Source organism: Lithobates pipiens, unplaced genomic scaffold (genome assembly GCF_037356315.1).
Source record: "Lithobates pipiens isolate NorthernLeopardFrog02 unplaced genomic scaffold, aLitPip1_a1.2 Scaffold_13, whole genome shotgun sequence".
In the NCBI taxonomy this organism is placed as follows: Eukaryota; Metazoa; Chordata; class Amphibia; order Anura; family Ranidae; genus Lithobates; species Lithobates pipiens.
The window spans coordinates 29,266,619-29,289,184 of NW_027507718.1; the positions used below are offsets into that span (position 1 = coordinate 29,266,619).

At 41.9% G+C, this 22,566-nt stretch overlaps 1 protein-coding gene across 2 annotated transcripts in view; it reads right to left on the reverse strand.

The window, feature by feature from the left end:
- CUNH9orf85 (chromosome unknown C9orf85 homolog) overlaps positions 1-22,566 on the reverse strand; it is a 55,667-nt gene that overhangs the window by 13,064 nt on the left and 20,037 nt on the right. For both annotated transcript variants that reach the window (XM_077474949.1, XM_077474950.1), the window contains one exon: positions 13,873-13,979. In XM_077474949.1, the coding sequence (XP_077331075.1) occupies positions 13,873-13,979 (107 nt within the window). The remainder of the gene's footprint in view (positions 1-13,872; positions 13,980-22,566) is intronic.

Below are 22,566 nucleotides of genomic sequence, written 5' to 3' on the forward strand. Positions count from 1 at the left end.
AAAAAAAAACATAACATTGGTTGAAAAAGTTTGAACTTCTTTATCTTGCTAATAAGCATAAGACAAAACCTAGACAGATTGAAATACTTAAGCCTGGTACACACTAATGAGGCAAAATTAGTACAGCGATCTCCCATACTGAGTAGTTGTGTTCTGACAGGGGGATAACCCCCCCAACACTCTGATCAGTGCCCTCAGCCATTGGCTGTGTGAGCGGATTGGGAGCCGGTCAGCTGCTGGTTGTACAGCATGCTCATCCGACATACACATGGGTCGAATGTCCGGCGGTCCAACATTTGGCTCGTGTGCACTGGGCATTTAGATATCTGAAATGTGTAGCATGTGTGCCAAAGTTAGTTAAAGACACACAGAACCACAGCAAGAATAGAACGCTGAAGACAGATATGCTCAATTAATATTTTTTTTTATATTTCTAAAATTTAGACACAGAACTTCTATGTATCTATCTATACACACACACACACACACCCCCAATCCCCAACCCAATTGTAAGATTTATTATGTGGAGCTTATAAAATATATGTGAGTTTATAAAGACAATAGCATTTATCGTTAAAATTGGAATAATGCAATAGTATGACTAAATCGGAAGCTGGGAGAATTTAGCAAAAATGTGACAAAGAAAAATGTTTTGAATAATGCTTTGATGCCCAATCTCACAGTACCAGAAGACAGATTAACTATTATCACAAAAAACAGCAAAATTAGATGGAGAATACAATTTGTAATCACATAACACAAATGAAGCAGAAAAAAAAAAATCAGTTCCTTGAAGAACTAATCTTTTCTTTATCAGTTAATATGGTAAAGAATGAATTAGAAATAGGGCGACTCTGGGGCAGGGGGTTTCTGCTCTGCGGACTAAATTCATGCCACAGACTAGACTATGGACTTTATTTAAAAACAGGTTAATCTAGGCCTATTCATGGGGCCAAGAATCGCCTGCATAAATGAAGTTATAAACTTCTCATTGATGGTTGCAGGAAAGTAAATGAGGATTTTAAAGATGAACACCAGACACAAATGTAAGTGTTGTTTCGTTCCCCTATTGTCCCATATAACATAAATGCAGCACTTTTTCTGAAAAGTTACATTAAAAATAAGATTATACCTTTTTAATATTTTTAGGACATCACCACAGGCTTGTCTTGTACCTTGTATACAAACTGGCTTGTGGGCAGCACTGTTCTTGCCTGATCACGATGCCCCTTAACAGTGTTAGACAGGTCAGAGTGATCACAAAGTACTGAACAACTCTCATTAGCCAAGTATTTTCTACCTGTGATCACCACTTGTTCACTGGCAAGCGGGATCACATGATAGCTGTGATTGGTCATAGCAATCACATAGTAAAGAGCCATTTTAATTGGCTCTGTATTTTTTTCTGTGATCTGCATTGTCCAATGACAGCATGGACACCATTACAAGGGAAAATAAAAAAAAATACAACATTTTTTAATCTACTCAAGTAAACAAAATGAAATTGAGTACACCATGTGGATCCTTGAAACAGCAGCTTCCGGTAACAAGATAAAAAAAGTAAATTAGTAGTGTAAAGTGCCTTTGATGGAGCATTTTCAATACTGCTGATATGAAAGATAAAAACTATTACAAATAAGTACAGTATACGTAGTACAAAAAAAAAGTTAAAAGAGTTAAAAGAGCAAGTACTGCTATAACTGCCTATTTCTATAACCAGCTGTCCAAAAAGTTACCTGTGGCTAAAAACAGACAGATGACTGAATGAAAACCAGGTGCAACAAAATCTATACTGTCTACTTCTTTTTTAAAGTCATAAAGGGCTATTATGTATCATAGTGAAACTGTCCAAAAGTTGTTAGTGAACAGTATTGTAGAAACTAAAGAGGGCAAGAAGAATATACCAAACATAAAAACATCTTTTCTATTCAACTTCAGTTCTGTACTAGTTTTTGGAACAGGCACTATAGGATATACTGTATTTTTAACAACTTCCCGCCCAAGGTATGTCCAGGGACGTCCTTGACTTTCCGGGGGTTTATCTGAATGATGCCTGAGGCCACAGACATCATTCAGATATCGACATTTTCAGCCGGTGATTCCCTGCACCATAAGAATGATGCCCCCCTCCCGCTGCCCTCTGGTACTTCTACCAACTCACCGCTTCCATCGGTGAGTTGGTCACAGGATCCGCCGGCCCCCGGATGATACCATAGAGCTTCCCGGCGGACCAGATGTCTCTATGGTCGTTCAGAGGCCGGGCGCAATGTTATGACATCACGCCCGACTTCTGCATTCAAAATAACGGCGCCGATTTGGCTGGGAAGCCGTGATCGTTTTATTTTTATTTTAGGCTTCCCAGCCTAGAGGTGAGATATGGGGTCTTATTGACCCCATATCTCACTGTAAATAGGTCCGATCGTGCCATATTCCTATTACAAGGGATGTTTATATTCCTTGTAATAGGAATAAAAGTCATCAAAATTATTATTATTTTTTTAAGTGTCAAACTAAAAAAATAAAAGTAAAACAATAAAAAAAATAAAAATTAAAGCGCCCCTGTCCCCGTGAGCTTGTACGCAGAAGCGAACGCATACGTAAGTCCCGCCCACATATGAAAACGGTGTGCAAACCACACATGTGAGGTATCACCGCGAACGTTCGAGCGAGAGCAATAATTCTAGCCCTAGACCTCCTCTGTAATGCAAAACATGTGACCAGTAAAAATGTTTAAAGCGTCGCCTATGGGGATTTTTAAATACCAAAGTTGCGCCATTCCACGAGCGCGTGCAATTTTGAAGTGTGACATGTTGGGTATCTATTTACTCAGCGTATCTTGATCTATCACATTATGCAAAAAAATTGGGCTAACTTTACTGTGTTTTTTTTTTTTATTTAAGCATGAAACTGTTTTTTTATCTGAAAAAAACATGTTCGAAAAATTGCTGCTCAAATATCGTGCAAGATAAAAAGTTGCAACGACCGCCATTGTCATCTCTAGGGTCTTTGTTAAAAAAAGCATACATAATGTTTGGGGGTTCTATGTAATTTTCTAGCAAACAAATTATGAATTTTACATGTAGGAGAGAAATATCAGAATTGGCCTGGATGCAAAGTGGTTAAAGATGGATTTACTTGAGTGCACAATAAAGCTTTCTTATTTCTTATGTAGATATAAGCTGGGAAGTCTGGAGAAAACCTAGGATGTATGAGGTGTCAAGACCAGGCAAGTTTGTTCTGTCCAGGACAACATACTCAAAAAGGTGCTGACTTTTAGATTTTCAAGTATAGTCAGATGAAGGAAAACTTCAAAGAAAGGTAGCTCTGGTGAGCTCGCACATGGCAAGGCTTCCCTCGATAGGTACCCAACAGTATCTAGAACAATAAAATTACACAGAGGAGCATCAGACCAAATACTGGATAATATTGTCCAAGATAATTGTTGATAAAAAAGTCATTAAAAAAAACAGTCAATGCATTTTGGGTGCAAAACTGCTCCCAATTCATGAGGACTCAACACAGAATAAAGCTAGGTTCACACATGTGCGGTACAAATTCCAGCTCAGTCTTCTCTGTGAAGAGAAAAAACAGCTCTTCAGTGGTTCCTATCCATTGTAGCTGCAGATCAGTGAGCATGGAGAGGGGGGTGTAGTGAGGAGAAGGAGAGAATTTGTGTTCAGAACAGAATGCATCTGTGAATCAGCTGCGTTCCCATAGAAGATAATGTGCTTGCAGTTTGCACCAGAAAATTTAAAAAGTTTTTGGGCAATGCGCAGTGCGAATGCAACGCACATATGTGAACCAGATGCATTCAAATGAATGTATTTTAAAATGTCCTGTGAATTGGATGTGGTGTAAGCCGCATCTAATTCACAGAGGTGTGAACGGGGCCTAAAACTTAGAAATGGAATTGCTTAGCAAGTTTGTGCCTCAATGATGACAGTCCAATACTGGCTAATATAGATCTGGGTAGTCACCGTTTCCTCTGAACCCATCCTAGTTTTATTTTGTGTTAAGCCCTGATGAACTAGGAGTGATGTTACCTTTTTTTTCTTTAAATCAAAAATATCATGAACTCTTACTCAATTTTGGGCTGGTGCTACTTTCTTTATTTCTGTGATTTTTCTTTCCAACAGCTTACCATGTAAATACAAAATGGCAAAGAATAAAAAATATACATATAAAAACTGTTCTAAAGGAAAAAGTTCAGCTCCAAATCCTAGTTAATAAAAGTGTTATTCTACGTTTTGATGCTCGGGTGCCTTTCTGCAGGCCTATGATTCGCACACATGTGATGTGCTGCCTGGCAGAACATCTTTCTTGTGGTCTTGCAAATTCAAATCCCACTGTGGGCTAGTTATAAATTGAGATTTAGTTTTCTCCTTTTTTAGTAACAAATGTGAATCACATTTGTACTCTCTTCTTTGTGGTTCTTTATTCAAATTCCAGAATTATACAGTTGTCTACAGCCTTGCATTCATAAAATCTACTGTTTCTCATAGGTACTGCTGGTTGCTTCTAGATTGATTATACAGTAGTCAAGCGTATAACCTTGAGAGAGCATATTCAGTGCCTTATTTAGTTGTTCAAGCCACACTATGAATTTGTAACAAAAGGGTGGATTTTTCTGTTTTATAGTACATTTACATATGGCATAAAATGTACTTACATTCTACACATACTTTTTTAACCATATATGGACCGGCGCACACCGATATACATCCGAACTTTGACGGGGATAGTGTTGTGGCAGCAGCTAGTAGCCATAACCCCGGTATCCATTGTTTTCGGCCGGCGGTCCAGTTTCTGATAAGAGTGGTCTCTGCAGCGGATTCACCACGAGATCACTTTTATCGGCGGCGGGAGAAGGTCCCCTCCCGCCATGCTCTGGTGTCGTCCGCCGCTTACCGAGACAAGTGAGGGGGAAGATGGCCCCCACCCGTCTCGATAATGATACAGGGCGTAAGCAACTGCAAAACGTCACTTCTGCCCACAGCTCTTAAAGGGCCATTTTTTTTTTAAATGACAATTTTTTTAAATTTTGTATTGTATTTAAGTGTAAACATGAGATCTGAAGTCTTTTTGACCCCAGATCTCATATTTAAGCGGTCCTGTCATGCTTTTTTTCTACTGTAAGGGATGTTTACATTCCTTGCAATAGGAATAAAAGTGACACTTTTTTTTTGAAATGCCGATCTCGCATGCAGAAGTGAACGTGTACGTGAGTAGCGCCCGCATATGTAAAAGGTGTTTAAACCACCTGAGAGGCATCGCCACGATCAGTAAAGTAAGAGCAATAATTCTAGCCCTAGACCTCTCCTCTGTAACTTGAAACATGCAACTTGTAGATTTTTTTAAATGTAGCCTATGGAGATTTTTAAGGGTAAACATTTGTCGCCATTCTACAAGCGGGCGCAATTTTGAAGCGTGACATGTTAGGTATCAATTTACTTGGCGTAACATTATCTTTCACAATATAATAAAAAATAAAAAATAAATGGGCTAACTATACTGCTGTTTATTTTTCTTCATTTTCCGGGAGATCATTTCAGGCATATGCAGAATACTGCATCCAATGAAGTAAAAACAAAGCTTATAGAATAACACATCCAGTGTTTTCACTGCTGTGCATTATTAGTTTATTAAAAGTCTATATTTAAAAATAGCTTAGAAAGATTAAAGTGTTTCAAAGACCCCTTTCACACTGGAGGCGTTTTTCAGGCCTCATCTGCTATCCCAGTGAGAAAACCTGAGTATTTCCGGAGTCCTGCAAGCAGCATCTTTAAGTCGCTTTAAGGCTAAAGTGCCTCTGCCCATTGAAATCAATGGGCAGTGCCACCGAAGCGCCTGCAAAACGCTGCTTCTAACCCTTTATTTGGCTCTCAGTGTAGAAATTTATTTTCAAGAAGTGTGAAAATGCACAATACCGCACTCACATTCTTTTAGTAGAAAAATGACAATACTCATACAGTTCAACCAGGAGGCTCACTCTCCAGTTCCTAGTAGATGGCAGTACAATGATATAGTGGCAGTCCTCCACAGTATAGCCTTGCAGGTAGCAATGTAGAGAGGGGCCAGGAACAAGTTGTATATATTTCTAGAATAGGTGGCTGCAATGGACCACAAGGAAGGAAACTCTTGCCTGACAGGACGGACTGGATCCGGGATGACATCACATGTGGCGTGGGTGGGCGTAGCAACACTTTTTGGGTGGAGTCCCCTTTATCAAGCTACTAGCTTGATAAATGGATGTGGAAGGTATGTGGATTATAAGCAAGTTGAAGAGGTTTTATTTGCCTGTATTCATAGTGCTGGGGCTGACAGCATTGTGTGATTCAGTGGCTCCCAACTTGCTTACATTGCATGAAGATTACATCAAAGTAATATAAAGGCAGATTAAGGTACTTATACTGACTGTAGTCAAGAAATACATAACTGGGTTTATGCAAACCTTTATATCTGCATAGAACTTTAAAGTATAACTGAGGGCAAAACTTTTTGGATGAAGCAGTGAGGGATTAGAACATGTTTTTGCTTTTTTTGTTTTTTTAGGGAGATTCACCTTCTCCATTTGTCCTGGTTACCATTATCACTAAAAATGAAAGAACCCCACAAATTTTCAGTGGTCATCAAACAAAAAATAGGAGGGAATTCCAGAACTAGTGGGGCTCTGGTGAGCCTGTTGATTACCCTCAGGGATTTCGCCCCCTTTGGAGGGATTTACCCTCAATTCCTGTTGGGACAGAAAATTAAAGGGTAATCTCTGCAATGTGACACATATAGCAAAAAAAAAAAAAAGGAAAAGAAAGAAAAACTGAGGGATGTCCCATAGCAATGCCACCTGAAGGGAGGGAGACGCAATAAAAAGTAGGGCACCAAGAGACTAGAGGACTCAAAATACGACCGGCGCACGACGATGTACGTCGGCAGAATGGCACGGACAGGCAAATGGGCGTACAGGTACGGCCCTTTAAAATTTACGCCGTGCCATTGCATGCACGTCGCCGGCGGCGCACATGCGTGCCGGTCGGGACCCCCGTGAGTCAGACTGTGGGTCCCGCGGACTCTATCACCGCAGGGATGCCTGCAATCGTCTCACGGGGAGATGCCAATGTAAACAGCATCTCCCCGTTCTGCCTAGCAACAAGTGACACTGATCTCTGCTCCCTGTGATTGGAACAGAGATCAGTGATCTGTAAATCACAGCCCCGCCCCCCACAATTAGAAAACACACCACTAGGACACACTTAACCCCTACACTGCCACCTCCTGGTTAACCCCTTCACTGCCAGTGCCATTTACACAGGAGCCCGTGCATTTGTATAGCACTGATTGCTGTATAAATGACAATGACATTATGCAAGATGTGTCCGCCATAATGTCGCAGTAAAAATTGCTGATCGCCGCCATTACTAGTAAAAAAAAAAAAAAAAAATAATTATATATATATATATATATACATACACATATATATATATATATATATATATATATATATACACACACACACATTTATATTAATAAAAATGCCATAAAACTATCCCCTATTTTGTAAACGCTATAACTTTTGCGCCAACCAATTTACCAAAAATATGAAGAATACGCATCGGCCTAAACTGAGGAAAAAAATGTTTTTTTTATATATTTTTTGGGGATATTTATTATAGCAAAAAGTAAAAAATAATGCGTTTTTTTCAAAATGTATGCTTTTTTTTGTTTATAGCGCAAAAAATAAAAACCGCAGGGGTAATCAAATACCACCAAAAGAAAGCTCTAATTATGGGCAAAAAAAAGGACATCAATTTTGTTTGGGAGCCATGTCGCATGACCGCGCAATTGTCAGTTAAAGTGACGCAGTGCCAAATCGCAAAAAGTGCTCTGGTCTTAAGCCAGCAAAATGGTCCGGGGCCAATATGAACAATCACTTGACGAATCCATTTAGAAATAGTAGATTTCAACGCTGCCTGTCCTCTTTTAGGACCATCTGGCAACACAAACAAAACATCTGTTTTATGAATCTGAGCGGACACTTTTAATAGACTTTGACCGCTTTCACTACATCAAGAGAATGTAGTGCTCTTCAACAGAACTAGGTTCTGGATAAAAAAGGCAGAACAATATCCTGGTTTAAATTAAAAAATAAACGATACTACCTTTGGTAGGAATTCAGGATGAGGCCACAATACAACCTCATCCTTATGAATAAACCAATATGGCTTTTTACAAGAAAGAGCAGGCAACTCTGGTACTCTTCCTGCAGAAGATACGGCAACCAAGAAAATTATTTTTCCTCGTCAAGGGGACCAAGGGAATATCTTGTATTGGCTCAAAAGGCTTCTTCTGTAAAGCTGACAGGACTAAATTTAAGTCCCAAGGGTTCAGGGGTGACCTGACTGGAGGATTAATCCTTGTTACCACCTGAATAAAGTTATGAATCAGAGAGTGTGAAGCAAGAGGTTGTTGGAAAAAAAAAAAAAAAAACAGATAAAGCCAACATTTGGCCTCGATAGTACTCAAGGGCAGCTTAATTTCTAATCATATCTGTAGGAATTCAAGGATCCTGCCTATGACATATTTCCTGGGGTGCCAACCCCTGGATTCACACCAGGAGACATATGCCTTCCAGATTCTATAGTATTTGACTCCGGAGGCCAGCTTCCTAGTATGAATCGAGTAGAAACTACTGAAGCTAACAGCCCACGATCTTTTAGAATGTGGGTCTCAATAGCCAATAGGGGTGCAACGGATTGTCACTGATCCATGATCCGTCATGACGCCGGTTCCTCTCTCCCCTCTCTGTACAGTGGAGGGGAGAGATCGGATGAAAGCAGCGCTGTGAGCTGGATCTGTAGTGCCCACAGCGCTGCTCTGTGACAGCCACCCCTCCATACCCTGCTAATATTCTGCAGTACCCTGCCAATACCCTGCCGTGCCCATGCTCAGCCAATATTACAGTGGGGGAGATTGTGGATATTACAGTGGGGACTATATGGTGGTGGAATTTTCACAGGTTTTTGCAAATTCAATTATTTGCTGATCCAAAAAATGATCCAATCCGAGGAACGATACGATCCATGAGTTTTTTGATCCGTTGCACCCCTAATAGCCAAACCACTAAATTTAGCGTTTGTAAGGTAGGATGGAATACCGGACCTTGCGAGAGACGGTCTGGCCATAGCGGTAGGGTTCAAGAGTCCCCTACTGCCATTTTTACGATCTCTGCAAACCAAGATCTCCTGGGCCACAAGAATCATGCCCTTTCCTTCTTGCTTGACCCTGGGAGAAGTCGCGGAAGCAGCAGAACAGGAGGGAACGAATAGATCAGTGAAAAAAATTATCCCACGGAAAAACCAAGGTATTTGTTCTGTAGGCCTTCGGATCCCTTGTCCTTGACACAAAGTTGTCGATCTTGTTGTTGAACCTGGACGCAAATAGATCCACGGCCAGAACTCCCCATTTTTGGCATAATGACAGAAAGATGTCGAGGTGAAGGGACTATTCTCCCGGGAACAATTGTTGGCGACTCAAGTAGTTTGCCTGCCAATTACCTATCCCTGGAATGAAAATTGCTGATAAGCAAGGAATGTTATTTTCCCAAGATAGAATATGATTCACCTCTCTGGACTGCACGACTTCTCGTGCCCACTTTCTGATTGATATAGGCCACAGCTGTGGCAATGTCAGATTGGATCCTGACAGGACAATTCCATAGTCTGAGCATCCAGGCCTCCAGGGCCAGGTGTACTGCCCGAATCTCTAGAGTATTGATGGGCAAGGTCATCTCTGATTTGGACCATTTCCCTTGGACAGATGCTTCTTCCAGGACTTCTCCCCAGCCCAGAAGGCTCGCATCTGTTACCAGGAAACAGCCTCAAAAGAAGCCACCGTCTTTCCCAACAATTTCATGCAAAGTCAAATAATAAAATCTTTGTTTTGATCAACTGAATCAGTTCCCACATAGAACTGATCCTTTGCTGGGGCAAAAACACCCTCTTCTGAGCTGTATCTATGATCAGCCCCAAGAACTGCAATCTCCTGGATGGTTTTAAGGAGGAATTTTCTAGGTTGAGAATCCAACCTAGGTATTCCAGGTAGCTGACTGTGGTGATCAAACTTTGGTTTTAAGCGGGCTACCGATTGATCTATCAAGAGTAGATTGTCTAAGTAGGCTAGTATCGTTATACCTTGAGCCCCTAACCTGGTTAAAGGAGGAGCCAGGACCTTTGTAAACACTTGAGGTGCAGTAGCTAGACCGAAGGCAGAGCTACAAAACTGAAAATGAAGATTTTCTACCTTGAAGCATAGAAATATCTGGTGAGTGGGAAAAATCGGCACATGGAGAAAAGCATCCTTGATGTCGATTGACGCCAGAAGGTCTCCCCCTTGTAGGATGGAGACTACAGATCGGATTGACTCCATGCAAAAAGAACAGTATTCAAAAAACGGTTTAGATCTTTTTAAATCTAAAATGGGTCTGACATTCCCGTTTTGGAATTGTGAAAAAGTTTGAATAAAAACCCTAATTCTTGCTCTTCCAAGGGGACCACCGATATCACTCTTTGAGACAAGGGATGATCCAAAGCTAGAAAGAGAGACTTCTTTTTCACTGGATCTCTGAGAATATTTGAGCCGAGAGAACGAGGAGACGGGAACCCTCGGAGTTATAGTTTGTAACCTAGAGAAAATGAGGAAGCCACCCATCTGTCTTGACATTGTTCCTGCCAGTCCCTAGAAAACCCTTGAAAACTGTAGAAGCCTTCCCCCTCACTCGAGCGAGCGGGGGTGCCCCTTCAAAAGGAGGCTTTAGTATTTTGTTTCTTGGGTTTCCTCCCCAGGTCCTCTTTTGGCCCTGGGACTAACCTTGAGGTTTACCTCTTGAATCTGACGGTGGGGGCCATCATGACTGCCTGGAGACTGATGCCCCTGGCACTGGAGAAGAAGCTAAACTTCTTTTTAACTTGTAAAAGGGAACGTTTGCCATTAGAAATGGATATACCAATCGAGATTGTCTCTAAATAACTGTTCACCATGGAATGAAATGGGAAACTGGCCAAGATCTTTTGCATGGCACTTTGGCTGACCAATTTTTCAACCATAGGATTCTATGCACATGTACCAGCCCTAGCATGAGCCATGAGGCCTGGAGAATAGAATCTTTCATAGCATCTATTGTAAAACACAACGCTTCTGATATCCCGGCCAAACCTTGGGCCAGCTGATCAGGAATAATCCTGAGTACCTCCATAAAACTGGTCCTTTAAGGACTGAGATACTCTTATCGCTGCCACAGCAGGCTGAACCTGCGAGCAAAGTATATCTTTAAAAAAGGAATTCCAACTTCTTATCTGTTGGAACCTTTAGCATCTGAGCATTGTCTACTGGACAAGTCAGGTACAGAGGATATAGCAGAGTCAACTGCTGGAAATCACCATTTCTTATAGAACTTTTCCTCCATAGGATAAAAGTATTGAAAACTTTTTTTGGGGGGAAAAACGGTTTATCTGGGTGCTCCCACTCAGAATATATAAGCTTTTTTAGTCATAAATGGATAGGAAAAGCAGGAACAGATTGGGGAAGCTTTAGTGAACCCACACCAGAAGTGGGCTCATCGATTGACTGTGCTTACTGGCAGTAAAAATGTGGAGCAGATGAATTCAGTGAGAGACTATACCAACCACCTTTCCTGTGAACCTTATCCTTTCATATTAGGTTCTTCGAACATCAGCCTCTTCCTGGCTCCTTGAGAGAAATTCGTCATCTCTCGCCCCTTGTTCCTCAGCATGAGGGTCCGGAGCAATGGACGGGGGTCTGTTATGCTTAGTCCCACTCTGGGATGCGATTAAAGAATCAATTCTTTTGCTCCAAACTTAGAATGGTTGGAGAAAAAAACCTCCTTAGGCCTCTACCGATCCGTTCAGGTCCGCCTGTCAGTTTTTCAGGTGGACCTGAACGGATGCTTCATAGAGGTCTATGGAGCGTTGGATGTCAGCGGTGACATGTTCGCTGACATCCGACCCGCTGCGATCCAAAAAAGTGTGACGGAGGAAAAACCTACTTTTCCATCCATCATCGGATCGGATGACGACCTACTCTGCGGTCCGTCGTCATCTGATCTCCCATAGGGGAGAGTGGCGCTCTGACAGGTCCGTCCCTGCGCAGTGTGCAGAGACAGACCTGTCATCTTCCTGCTCAGCGTGGATCGATCCCTGCTGAGCAAGCGGATATCCACAAGGTGGATCATCACTGATCCACCCCGTGTGAAAGGACCCTTAGTCATAGATACAGGGGTTGAAATGCTAAAAGCAGCTGCAACCCTTGCCCCTCCTAATGGCTCATTCTGACCAGCCATATTACTCTCAGGGGAGGATGCCCTCTTTTTTATGATGAGTTTAGGTTTCCTAGCGAGTGAAATCTTTCTGTGTGCAGCAGCCCCCCTAATACTTACCTGGGGTCCATCTAGATCCAGCGATGTTCCACGAGAGACTCAGCTGTCTGGGACTCCTTTCCCCTTTGGCTGAGACCGCAGCGTGTCGTCATTGGCTCCCGCTGCTGTCAAAGTAAGTGAGCCAATGAGAAGAGAGAGGGCTGGGGTGGGCCATGGCTCTGTGTCTGAAAGGACATGCAGAGCTGTGGCTCGGGTGCCCCCATAACAAGCTCCTTGCTGTGGGGGCACTCAACAGGAGGGAGGGGCCAGGAGCGCCGAAGAGGAGGATCTGGGCTGCTCTGTGCAAAACCACGGCACAGAGCAGGCAAGTATAGACATTTTTTTTTCGTTAAAAATAGCAAACAAGATTTTAGTATCACTTTAATGTATTCCCTGTAGTAGCCATCTCCTTTTCTCCCTGCTCAACCAGGCTCTGCTGAGAGCAGAAGGAGCCAATGACCATGCTGCCAGTCAAAACCTAATATGAGAGAGCGGGAGGGTGAGGCCAAGCCATGTTTTTTGTCTATAGATGCAGGCAGCAAGGCTTGGGATCAAGTCTGCAGGTGTGCCACGATAGGAATCAGCTTCGTATGGTGGCACACTGTGAAAAAGTGGACCTAGGAGTGCCAGCGGGGCAACCCAGAATAGAAGGTTCAGGGCTGCTCTGTGCAATACCAGAGCAGGCAAGTTTTAAAATAATAAAAAAATTACTTTGCAAACACTAACTTGGGAACTGTACACTTGAAGTTTTTTAAAATTTGTCATTCAGTAGTACAGTGATAGGTGATTATTCCCACTCATCTCAATGCAATATGTGAATAGAAAGTTGGCTATGGGAGCTGGGGAGTCCTGGTGGGGAATATGGGCCACAGGAGTACTTTACCTCTTATAGGAGAAGCAAGAGCTCATCTTTGCAGACATACACAAAATTATCTAATCTTTTTTTAAGAAATGCACTCCGGATAATATGAAGGACTGCCTCTATAAACAACGACAAAATAATTGTAACAAGCTATGAATGCCCTTTCTAGTGTAGTGACAAATCTAGGTAATGTATTAGTGTGCTGTCATTTAATTTACATCTATTCTAATAGCAAAAGACTGGAAACCTCCATAAACCAAATATTCTGCATAACATGTAGTGTATTGCTGCTCAAAAGGTTACCCTAATGTGTCTTTCAGGTGTATCTCCATTTTAGGTTATGTTTAAATTTACCACATAATCTGCTTTAATAATGGATCTCTTTCAAGAGAAACTTTAAATACACAGTTACTGATCCAGCCACGCGCTTTATGGAAGAGGTTTCAGATTTCAGATAAAAGGTTTTATTGTTTTCCAACTCATTCATGTTTTTCCCAAAGGCATTAACTGGAAGCTTGGCAAAACCTTGAGTAAATGATCCAACTCTGTAGGGCTGGTTGCTAATTACAACACTGCTGTCACTTACCATTTTTTAGGCTGAGACAGTGACTTATACTTGCTGAACTTCACCTTCCATTCCAGTACATCCTTGCAGCGCTGGCAAACTCCATCATGCAACTTGGAATTTATCATCTGGAATATATTTAAAAAAATAACAATATTATATACATATATACACACAGTACATATACAAACTTTCAGGTGTGTTCTATGTTCAACATGAAACATGTTCATAAGTCTACACAACTAAATTCTAAACTTTTAGGCCTCTTGCACACTGCAGCTTGAAAATACTCAGTACAGCTGTTTATATTATAATTTTTTTATTTTTAAACGGAGCTAAAATACAGCCTCGTTAATTGTAATGTGCCTATGCACACAGACGCATAAAGAAGCAGTGTGCATTCTTCAGTAGAAAAAAATAAATAAAAATAATCTGCTTTTTTGGTCAGTAATTTATGCTTCATGTGCACAAATACATGCGAATGGCCATTTTCATATTGTGCGGAACATGAATACGTTTTCACGCATTTACGCAAAACTGTGTGCGTGCGCATATATGCAAAAATGTGCGCAAACACATACAAAAAAAAAACTGCTGAAAAAAGAAAAGATGTTCAAACAGGAGTACAAGGCCTTAGATGTTCAGTTTGAGATTAGATTAAGAAAAGCAACACACTTTTCCCATCCACAGCATATTGCGAGTTCTCACACTACATAGTGGTTAGCAAACTGTTGATCTGTCAGGGTGGGGGTGTCAATAGCGCTCCTCAGAACACATATACACACACATTATATTATATATATATATATATATATATATATATATATATATATATATATACACACACACACACACACTATATTACTTCCCACCAAACAAAACAAAATCAGATCTGCATTATCATCATTTGTTTCAAGAACTAGTTGAACAAAGATGGTTTCTAGACTGCTACGATTAGACAGCTGCCCATAGATCTGTGATATACAACATCAGGGATCCTGATCTTATATCGTTATAAACATGCCAAGAGCAGTTTTCATCAAGTCAACAAACTCCACTAATCTCACATTATCCCTCAATGATCCTCTCAAATTAAAGTGGATCTTCACTGCATCTGACCACCACAAACCAAAAACACCATTTAATTCATGTTTTATGTTCAAAGTAAACTCCCCCATCCATCCATGTCTCCATGCTTGGTTTCGATGAGAAATCACTTTGAAAAACAACCCCCCACCCCTAGCATTTCTGGCCATGGCCATCCTGAGTAAGGGCAAATGATTCATCTAACATTTACTTCCTGGAATCTATCTGCCTTTAGCCCAAGCATGCATGCAGGAGCATATGCTTAGCTGAGGAAACCTTTTCTCTCTCCTGAAAGTTTAAAACAAGTAAATATCATATACTTTCCCCATTTATTTACTAATGTTAACAGCATGAGGATTAAATATAATAACTGTTGCTTGGGAGAGTGAAATTTCACTTTAAGCTTATTCCATGTGCACCCTTCACCTCGAACTGGCTCCTCATATTTGAACATGCCACCTGGATTGCTATTACTCAGGACTGCCCCGCAGCTATAGTAAAGTACGAATTATGTATGACATGTCAATCATGTCTGTAATGTGTCCAGGGGCTGTTACAGTGAGACTGAAGGGTTTATGTCTTACAGCCAGTGTTCTGTCTGCGGCTGAGCCACCTTTGAGAAACCAGAAAACACAAAATACAGCTATAATCTGAAAACAGCAAATACTTAGAACAATGCACCATAACATCTCCCCCTATGTTATTAAAAGGGGCTGTAAAAAGGTTTGCTTTTAAAAAAAAAAAAAAAAAAAAAACATGTTATACATACTTCCTCTGTGCAAGGGTTTTGCACAGAGGGACCCTGATCTACCTCTTTTGGGGTCCCCCAGCAGCGCTCCTCTTCTCAAGTGCCCTTACAGAGACCCGCATTCCCTGGGGGTGCTCGTGCGGGCATGCTCCCGAGTCCTGCTGCTGTGCTTAGCTGAAAAGGGAGGATGTGCTTAGCTAAAAAAGCCCCTCCTCTCCTTACCACCTGAAGATTCCTGGGATGTATGACATTATTTGCCTAGGCATGGAAACCAGGAAGTAACTGATGTTTTAACTTTTTTTTTTTTACACAAGTAAATATGATGCACTTTGCCATCTATTATCAGGTGAACTGTCATGTTCGGCTCTCAAAAGCTCTGTACTAATGATCAGATTATTGTACGATCACTTCAAAAACTGTAGTTTTCGTCCGATTTTCTGATTGTGTGTATGGGCCATTAAGCTGGCTATATATATACATACATTTACATTACACAATTTTCTTCAATTTCTTTTAGATTTACTTTCAGCTATCTAGTGGAAAGGCTTGCCTGATTGTACATAAATTGAAAGGGTTTAGGTTTGACCTCATATTATATGGTTTGGTAAATCTAAAAAGGAAAATTTTATAATGTATGGTCAGCCTAAGCCAGTGTTTCAGAATAATTTGAAATAAAATTTCAAAGACGCAGCAAAAAAAAAAAAAGTCAACACAATATTCAGACATATAACATTTCAAAAAGAAAATCAGCAAAGGTAGCTACCTTATTTTGCTCAAAATAGGCTTACTTTAAATTCGGTCGTGTTGGGGGTTGGATACTACATTCAAACAATAAAATTCTTCAGTATAAGCAAAGTGAGCATAGTTTCAAAAAATGTCAGCAAGCTGACAGACTGGTTATTAATTCAGAGATGCAAATGTTGAGGATTAACATATCGATGACAAATAAAAGACTTTCAAATCTCTGCCAAAAATCCCTGTTTTAGGAGCTTTTGTGAATCTATATTCATGCCAGGGATTTGGTCTCATTTAAAACCAAAAGCGAGAAAGCACTTTGTTCATTATAACTTAATAAAATGAGTCACTTTTAGTTGTGCTAAACCTGGTTACTTCATAAGCACCATTATCGTGTGCCAATAATTTAGAAGCATGTGCTTAGTCTGTAAAGGTCATGTCTAATTATGCAGATTTTTTAAATGATTTTTTCTACATTTCTTGGTTATTGTTATAGTCTATTATTATAAACAGAAAATAAATATACCATCTTAAATTGGTTTTAGAAGAACTGGGTGATGCAGTGTTTGTATTTGGTGCAAAAAAAACAAACAAAAAAACACGAGAACAAACTTCCCTCAACTGACCCTAACCTATGACCTATCCCTAGCTGTCAAGCAAATCATAATGCCCAACCCCTATATTGACGCTTTAACACTTCACCTTCACTATAAACTAATCTTACTCCTAATCTAATCCATGAAACTAAACTAATCCCTGAAGAAGCATACATTATTCAGTTCTTGAAACTACTGCACTCAAAAGGTATTAGTACCATGCTGAAGTGTCACCAGTGCTAAAAGCTCCTGAGCCAAGGTCAGAGGAAGAATATTTTAGGTCCCAAATTTTCTATTTCATTAGCATCTACAGTTATGATACAAAGATTATAGTAAACACTTTCTAAGTAGCTTGTATTATATCACGTATGCCAGTTTAAGTACAGCCAAATTGTTTTCTATGCCAGAGATTTAACCTCATTTCTTATTCTGCTGACAATAGTTTACCAGACAAGAATTAAAGGGAACAGCAACACAGAGAGTAATGCACCTTACATGTGTTTGTGCACTGTGGTGTAACTCCTCATTTTGAATGCCGCCCAACAAACGCATGCTGCTACACATTGAAAACACAATTTGCAGTGCGGTGTGCTGCAAAAAAAATGCAGGGAGACTAATTTCATGCATGAAAGCCCTTTTATTTTGCATGGGCCGCCCACCTAAAACAGCGTGTAGCAACGCTCCTGAAAACACAAAAAGCTGTGTAACATTAATATTCAAAAGCTATGTAGTATACCTGAAAGGTCTTAAAAACATGTTGGGAGGAAAAAATAAAAAAAGTTTTGAGCATTGTTGGGAGCACTGAAGAGTCACTTCTTGAAATCTGCACAGCAATGAGCCAGAACAAAAAAGAGACAGACTTCTTGATTCAGGTAAGTAAATATTTTTATTCAAAACACAGATCCAGCACTGCGCTTAAAAAAATAATAAAAAATAATATGGGGACCCTATCCTAGCGCACACCTTCTGGGATTGCAATCTCTCTTTTGAGACCAAAGAGTGGGATCACAAATCTGGATAACCCCAAAGACCCTGTGCTCTGCCGGTTTGGCTATACAGGCCTCCAGCCTCTCTCACTCATACTACAAAAACGTCCTCATTCATCTTTGCCTACTGACTGACTGCAGAATGATCCTTAAATCCTGGACATCAACTATTGCTCCATCTGTTACAGTGGTGAAGAGAGAGTTGAAATCTGATGTAGTATAAACAGCAATTAAAACACCATAGTACAGACTTATGGGCCTACCAAGATTTTTTTTCACTAGATGGCAACCTTACATGGAACATACATTATCCGCTTTGGTAATAACTTCCCTGATGACCTCATTTCAATTCAGAGTGGTATGCAAAGGCCAATTTGACCAATTGCCTGGGTAGACTAAAGCGTCGTACACGCGATAGGATTGTTGGCCAACCGAGCGTCTGATTTTTGTCCAAAGGGTACGTGCCAGAATCTTGTCTTGCATACTAACGGTACACAATTGTCATGCCACAAACGAACGTAGTGACGTACTACGAGGAATTTCAGCTCGAGCACCACCCTTTGGGCCCCTTCTGCTAATTTCGTGTTTGGTGAGCATTGATTCCGAGCATGCGTGTTTGTATTTTCGACTTTTGTGTGACAGATTTGTGTACTGACCATCAGAAAATCTGTTGCAAACCGCTGCCCACTGAAAATTTACTAGCCTGTTATCCAACATTTATTGGCTGAAAGTTGGACAATTGTCAAAGGGAGCATACCAACGATAAGATTTTAGGACAATCCCAGGTCAACAATTGTACCGTGTGTACGAGGCTTAAAGCTTCAATGCTATATAACACTTCTAGGTTTAATGCTAGTCATTTTCCTGTAGGCTTAGTAAATCATAAAATTAGCCAGGATGTCCCCGTTACACATTTTCTATATTTTCTTCTTAACCGCTCATCCAGGTTCTAATCCAAGCAGTTTACAATATTAAACAATTTAGGCTCTCAAGGGTGATCTTCATTCATGCTTCCGCCTATCTAAGATGGCCTTAAACTTGAACACCACGAGCTTGGTTTGTGCTCACAGTCTACTGACAAATAGATTATTGTAATCACTTTTTTTTTTCCCTTTCTTTTTTTAAAGACAGTATTATTCTTTCTGTACTCATGATGTAATGTTTTTCTGTATTTGGGTATCTCCCATACCTGACCTTTTTGTTTTCCATTGTATTGCCTATTCAAAAATGTATATATATATATATATATTTTTTTTTATGTAATTGGTATTTTATTGTTATTTTCAAAAGTTAACAAAGAGAAGAAAAATCAACACAAAAAATCAACATACATTGGGAAAATAAGGGAGAAAGAGGGGTGAGGGAATACATACAACCTAGTCAAGTTACATGTAAGCATACATGGTGGCGGAGAGTCACTTCCATTCAACAAACCCAGGGCAGCACCCCTCCCGCTCCAGACATTCGATCCCATGAGCAGGTCCCTCTCCCATACTAGAAGAGGGTGGGGTGCCCCCTTAACACTGTTAAAGCCTTACAAGTGGCTCCTACCGCATAGTAAAAGGGAAGAATACACTAAGTCAATCAAAACCAAACTTCTTCCATAAGAGTATGTATAGAGACAAAGGGGAAACAGAAAGAGAAGAGAGTTGGGATGGGGGTGGGAAAGAAAGTATGAACCTCAAGCCTCACCGGATTATGTGTTCAGCTCACCGGCAGAAGGTGCATGCGGAGGAGGAAGGTTCGCCTGGACAAGTCTCCCAAATTCAGGGTCTGCTAAGGCAAGAAGCGCGACATCTAGACTGGATGTAACCACAGTTGCGGTCTGGACATGGGCCTTCCATGGCGCCCATGTGTGCTCAAATTTCTCCCTGGTGTTCCTACAAGTGGCCATCCAGCTCTCTGCTTCCATTATCTCCCCCACCTTCCCCAACCATTCCTGCTCGCTTGGAATTTGCGAGCTCTTCCAATATAGTGGCACTAAGCGTTTGGCTGCGTTGAGGAGGTGGGGGAGTACACTCTTTTTATAACGTGATGGAGGCATAGTGGGTATGTGGAGCAGGAAGTGCTTAGCCAGGGCCGGGATATCAGTACCCAGGCTGTCTGACACGTGTTTGCGAACCATATTCCAATATGGCACGATCACAGGGCACTCCCACCAAATGTGGAGGAAGGTGCCTTTCATTCCACATCCCCTCCAGCATACATCCAAAGTGTTTGGGAAAATTCTAGCCAGGGTCTGGTAGCTCCAACCTATCAGGAGGCAAAAAGGTAGGCTGGAATGAAGGGAAGCAAGGAGGGGGGGCAGAGAGGGGGATGGGGACAAAAAACAATAGACAGAAAAACAAAAAAAAAAGGAAAAGGAGGGGAAGAAAAAGGAAAGCATTAACACAGTGCATAAAACAGATAACATCCTAAAGACTAGGCCCACCTGCGCCACAACAATGCGGCACAGGAGTACCAAAAACTGTTTGCCTGCTGCCCGCCGCCCCCCCATTACAGGGGTGCAGCCGGCGCCCGGCAACGCACCCAATCCTGGGCTATTACCCAAAACGGGTAGTCCTACGTGGGGAACGTAACTGGACATGGACAACCCGGAAAACCCCCGCCCCTCACCACCAAAAAACGTTGTAAGAGTCCGGGAGATAAAAAACCATTAAAGTCCCTGATATGCCATAAAACTTGTAGTGCACAATAAACAACTTGCGATCTCTCACGGCAGTTCCTTCGGCCTTGTGCTGTCGGCTCCCTCCCCCCCCCCCCCCCCAAAAAAAAAAAAAAAAAAAGGGGGGGGGGGGGGAGAGGAAAAAAAATAAAAATAAAAATAAAAATATAAGACTGAAAATAATACTGGCAACTAGAGGAGCCGCAGACTAAGCAAATAAGGCACACTGCGCCACTGCGCATCCTGTTGGCAACTCTGTCGTGAGCTGTGGGCTCTTGATCAAAAGTCATCCAAGGGTCAACGTGTAGAAGAAGTCGGCGAGTGAAGCGCCACTAATTCCCAGCCATGGGCTCCTGTCGCGTTGCCGCCGAGGACGAGCGTTTGCGATGCCGCGGAGGTCGATTGGGTCGGGCCTGCTGCCACGGCGGAGGAGCTTGCACTGTCTGTATATTCGTGGAAAGCCTCCAATCGGGAAAGTCCACAGGGTCCAGGTTCAGTTGCAGCAGGAACCGCTGAAGGTCATCCTTTGAGCGCAGAGTGGCCGACTTCCCGTCTCGTTCAGCATGGAGGCTAAAGGGGAACCCCCATCTATAAGTAATGCCTGCTGTGCGGAGGGAGTCCAAGAGAGGGTGTAGTGCCCTACGCTGCATCAGTGTGCGCCTGGACAGATCTTGATAAAAGAACAGGCGTGCACCATCAAAGTCAAAGAAGGGGCGTTTGCGCATGAGTTGCATTATTTGGTCTTTCACCGTGTACTTATGCAATTTGCAAATGATATCCCGCGGGTTATCGACATCCTGCGACGGGGGACGAAGGGCCCTATGCGCCCTGTCAATTTCCACGGTTGCTGTAGGGGGGAGGCCCAAGAGCTCTTTAAAGATGCCTTGCAAGGTGGGTACAATGTCCTTAGCTCCTGTTGCCTCTGGCAACCCCCGTATGCGGATGTTGGATCTACGGCTGCGATTCTCATAATCATCAAGTTGTGAAATCAGTGCTTCTATCTGCTGATCCTGCGCTGCACACTTGTCCCTTAACTGTGTTATCACTGGCAAAGCTTCCTCCACAGTCTGTTCAAGGGTTTCCAGCCTATTCCCCAACTGAGTTGTATCCTCCTTCAATTGCTCTATGTCCTGCTTAAAGGCTTTCTCCACTCTAGTGGCAAAGCGGTCTAGGTCCTCTCTTGTGGGGAGAGACCAGATATGTTGCTTCAAGTCCCTATCCCCCATCAAAGCTGAGGCCTCAGAGCCCTGATCAAGAGAGGCTGAAGAGCCAGGGGAGTCAGGGGGAGCGGCGTCGCTTACCAGCTGCGGCGTCTGTATAGGAGATCTGGCCGTCTGTTGCTGAACACATGCCTCCGCCATAGCGTCCGCTCCACGTCCCTTCACGGCCGCCATCTTGGAAGACACGTGCTGCCTGCCTTTGCTGCCGAAATATGCCCCTATGGAGCCGCTTCCAGGCTGCGAGGTACCCCGATGTCTGGAGGAGGCCCTCCGCCGCTGGGACATGCCAGTAAGGATGGGTATTAGGCAGTATCTGCGCCGGGACAAGCTGATTTAGCTGCGGTGTGTGAGGAGCTCTGGGATCCTGCTTCCTCACTCGGCCATGCCCAAGTCACGCCCCCTATATATATATATATTTTTTTTTTAAATAATTTTTTAGCGCAAGATTTTAACTATCACTGTAAAATAGTACAGAATCTTATATTTTAGGCATAACGTCAATAAAAAAACAAAACAATGCATGGATTAACAAGGATGGCATCTCGACTTTAACACACCTAAACGACTTTGAAGCTACTTAATCACACATCTGAGTCTCAATAAAAACACATCAAAAATGTATACTGTGGACTAAGCCTTCAAAGCTTCTAAAAAGCAAAATGTTGCTGGTATAATCATG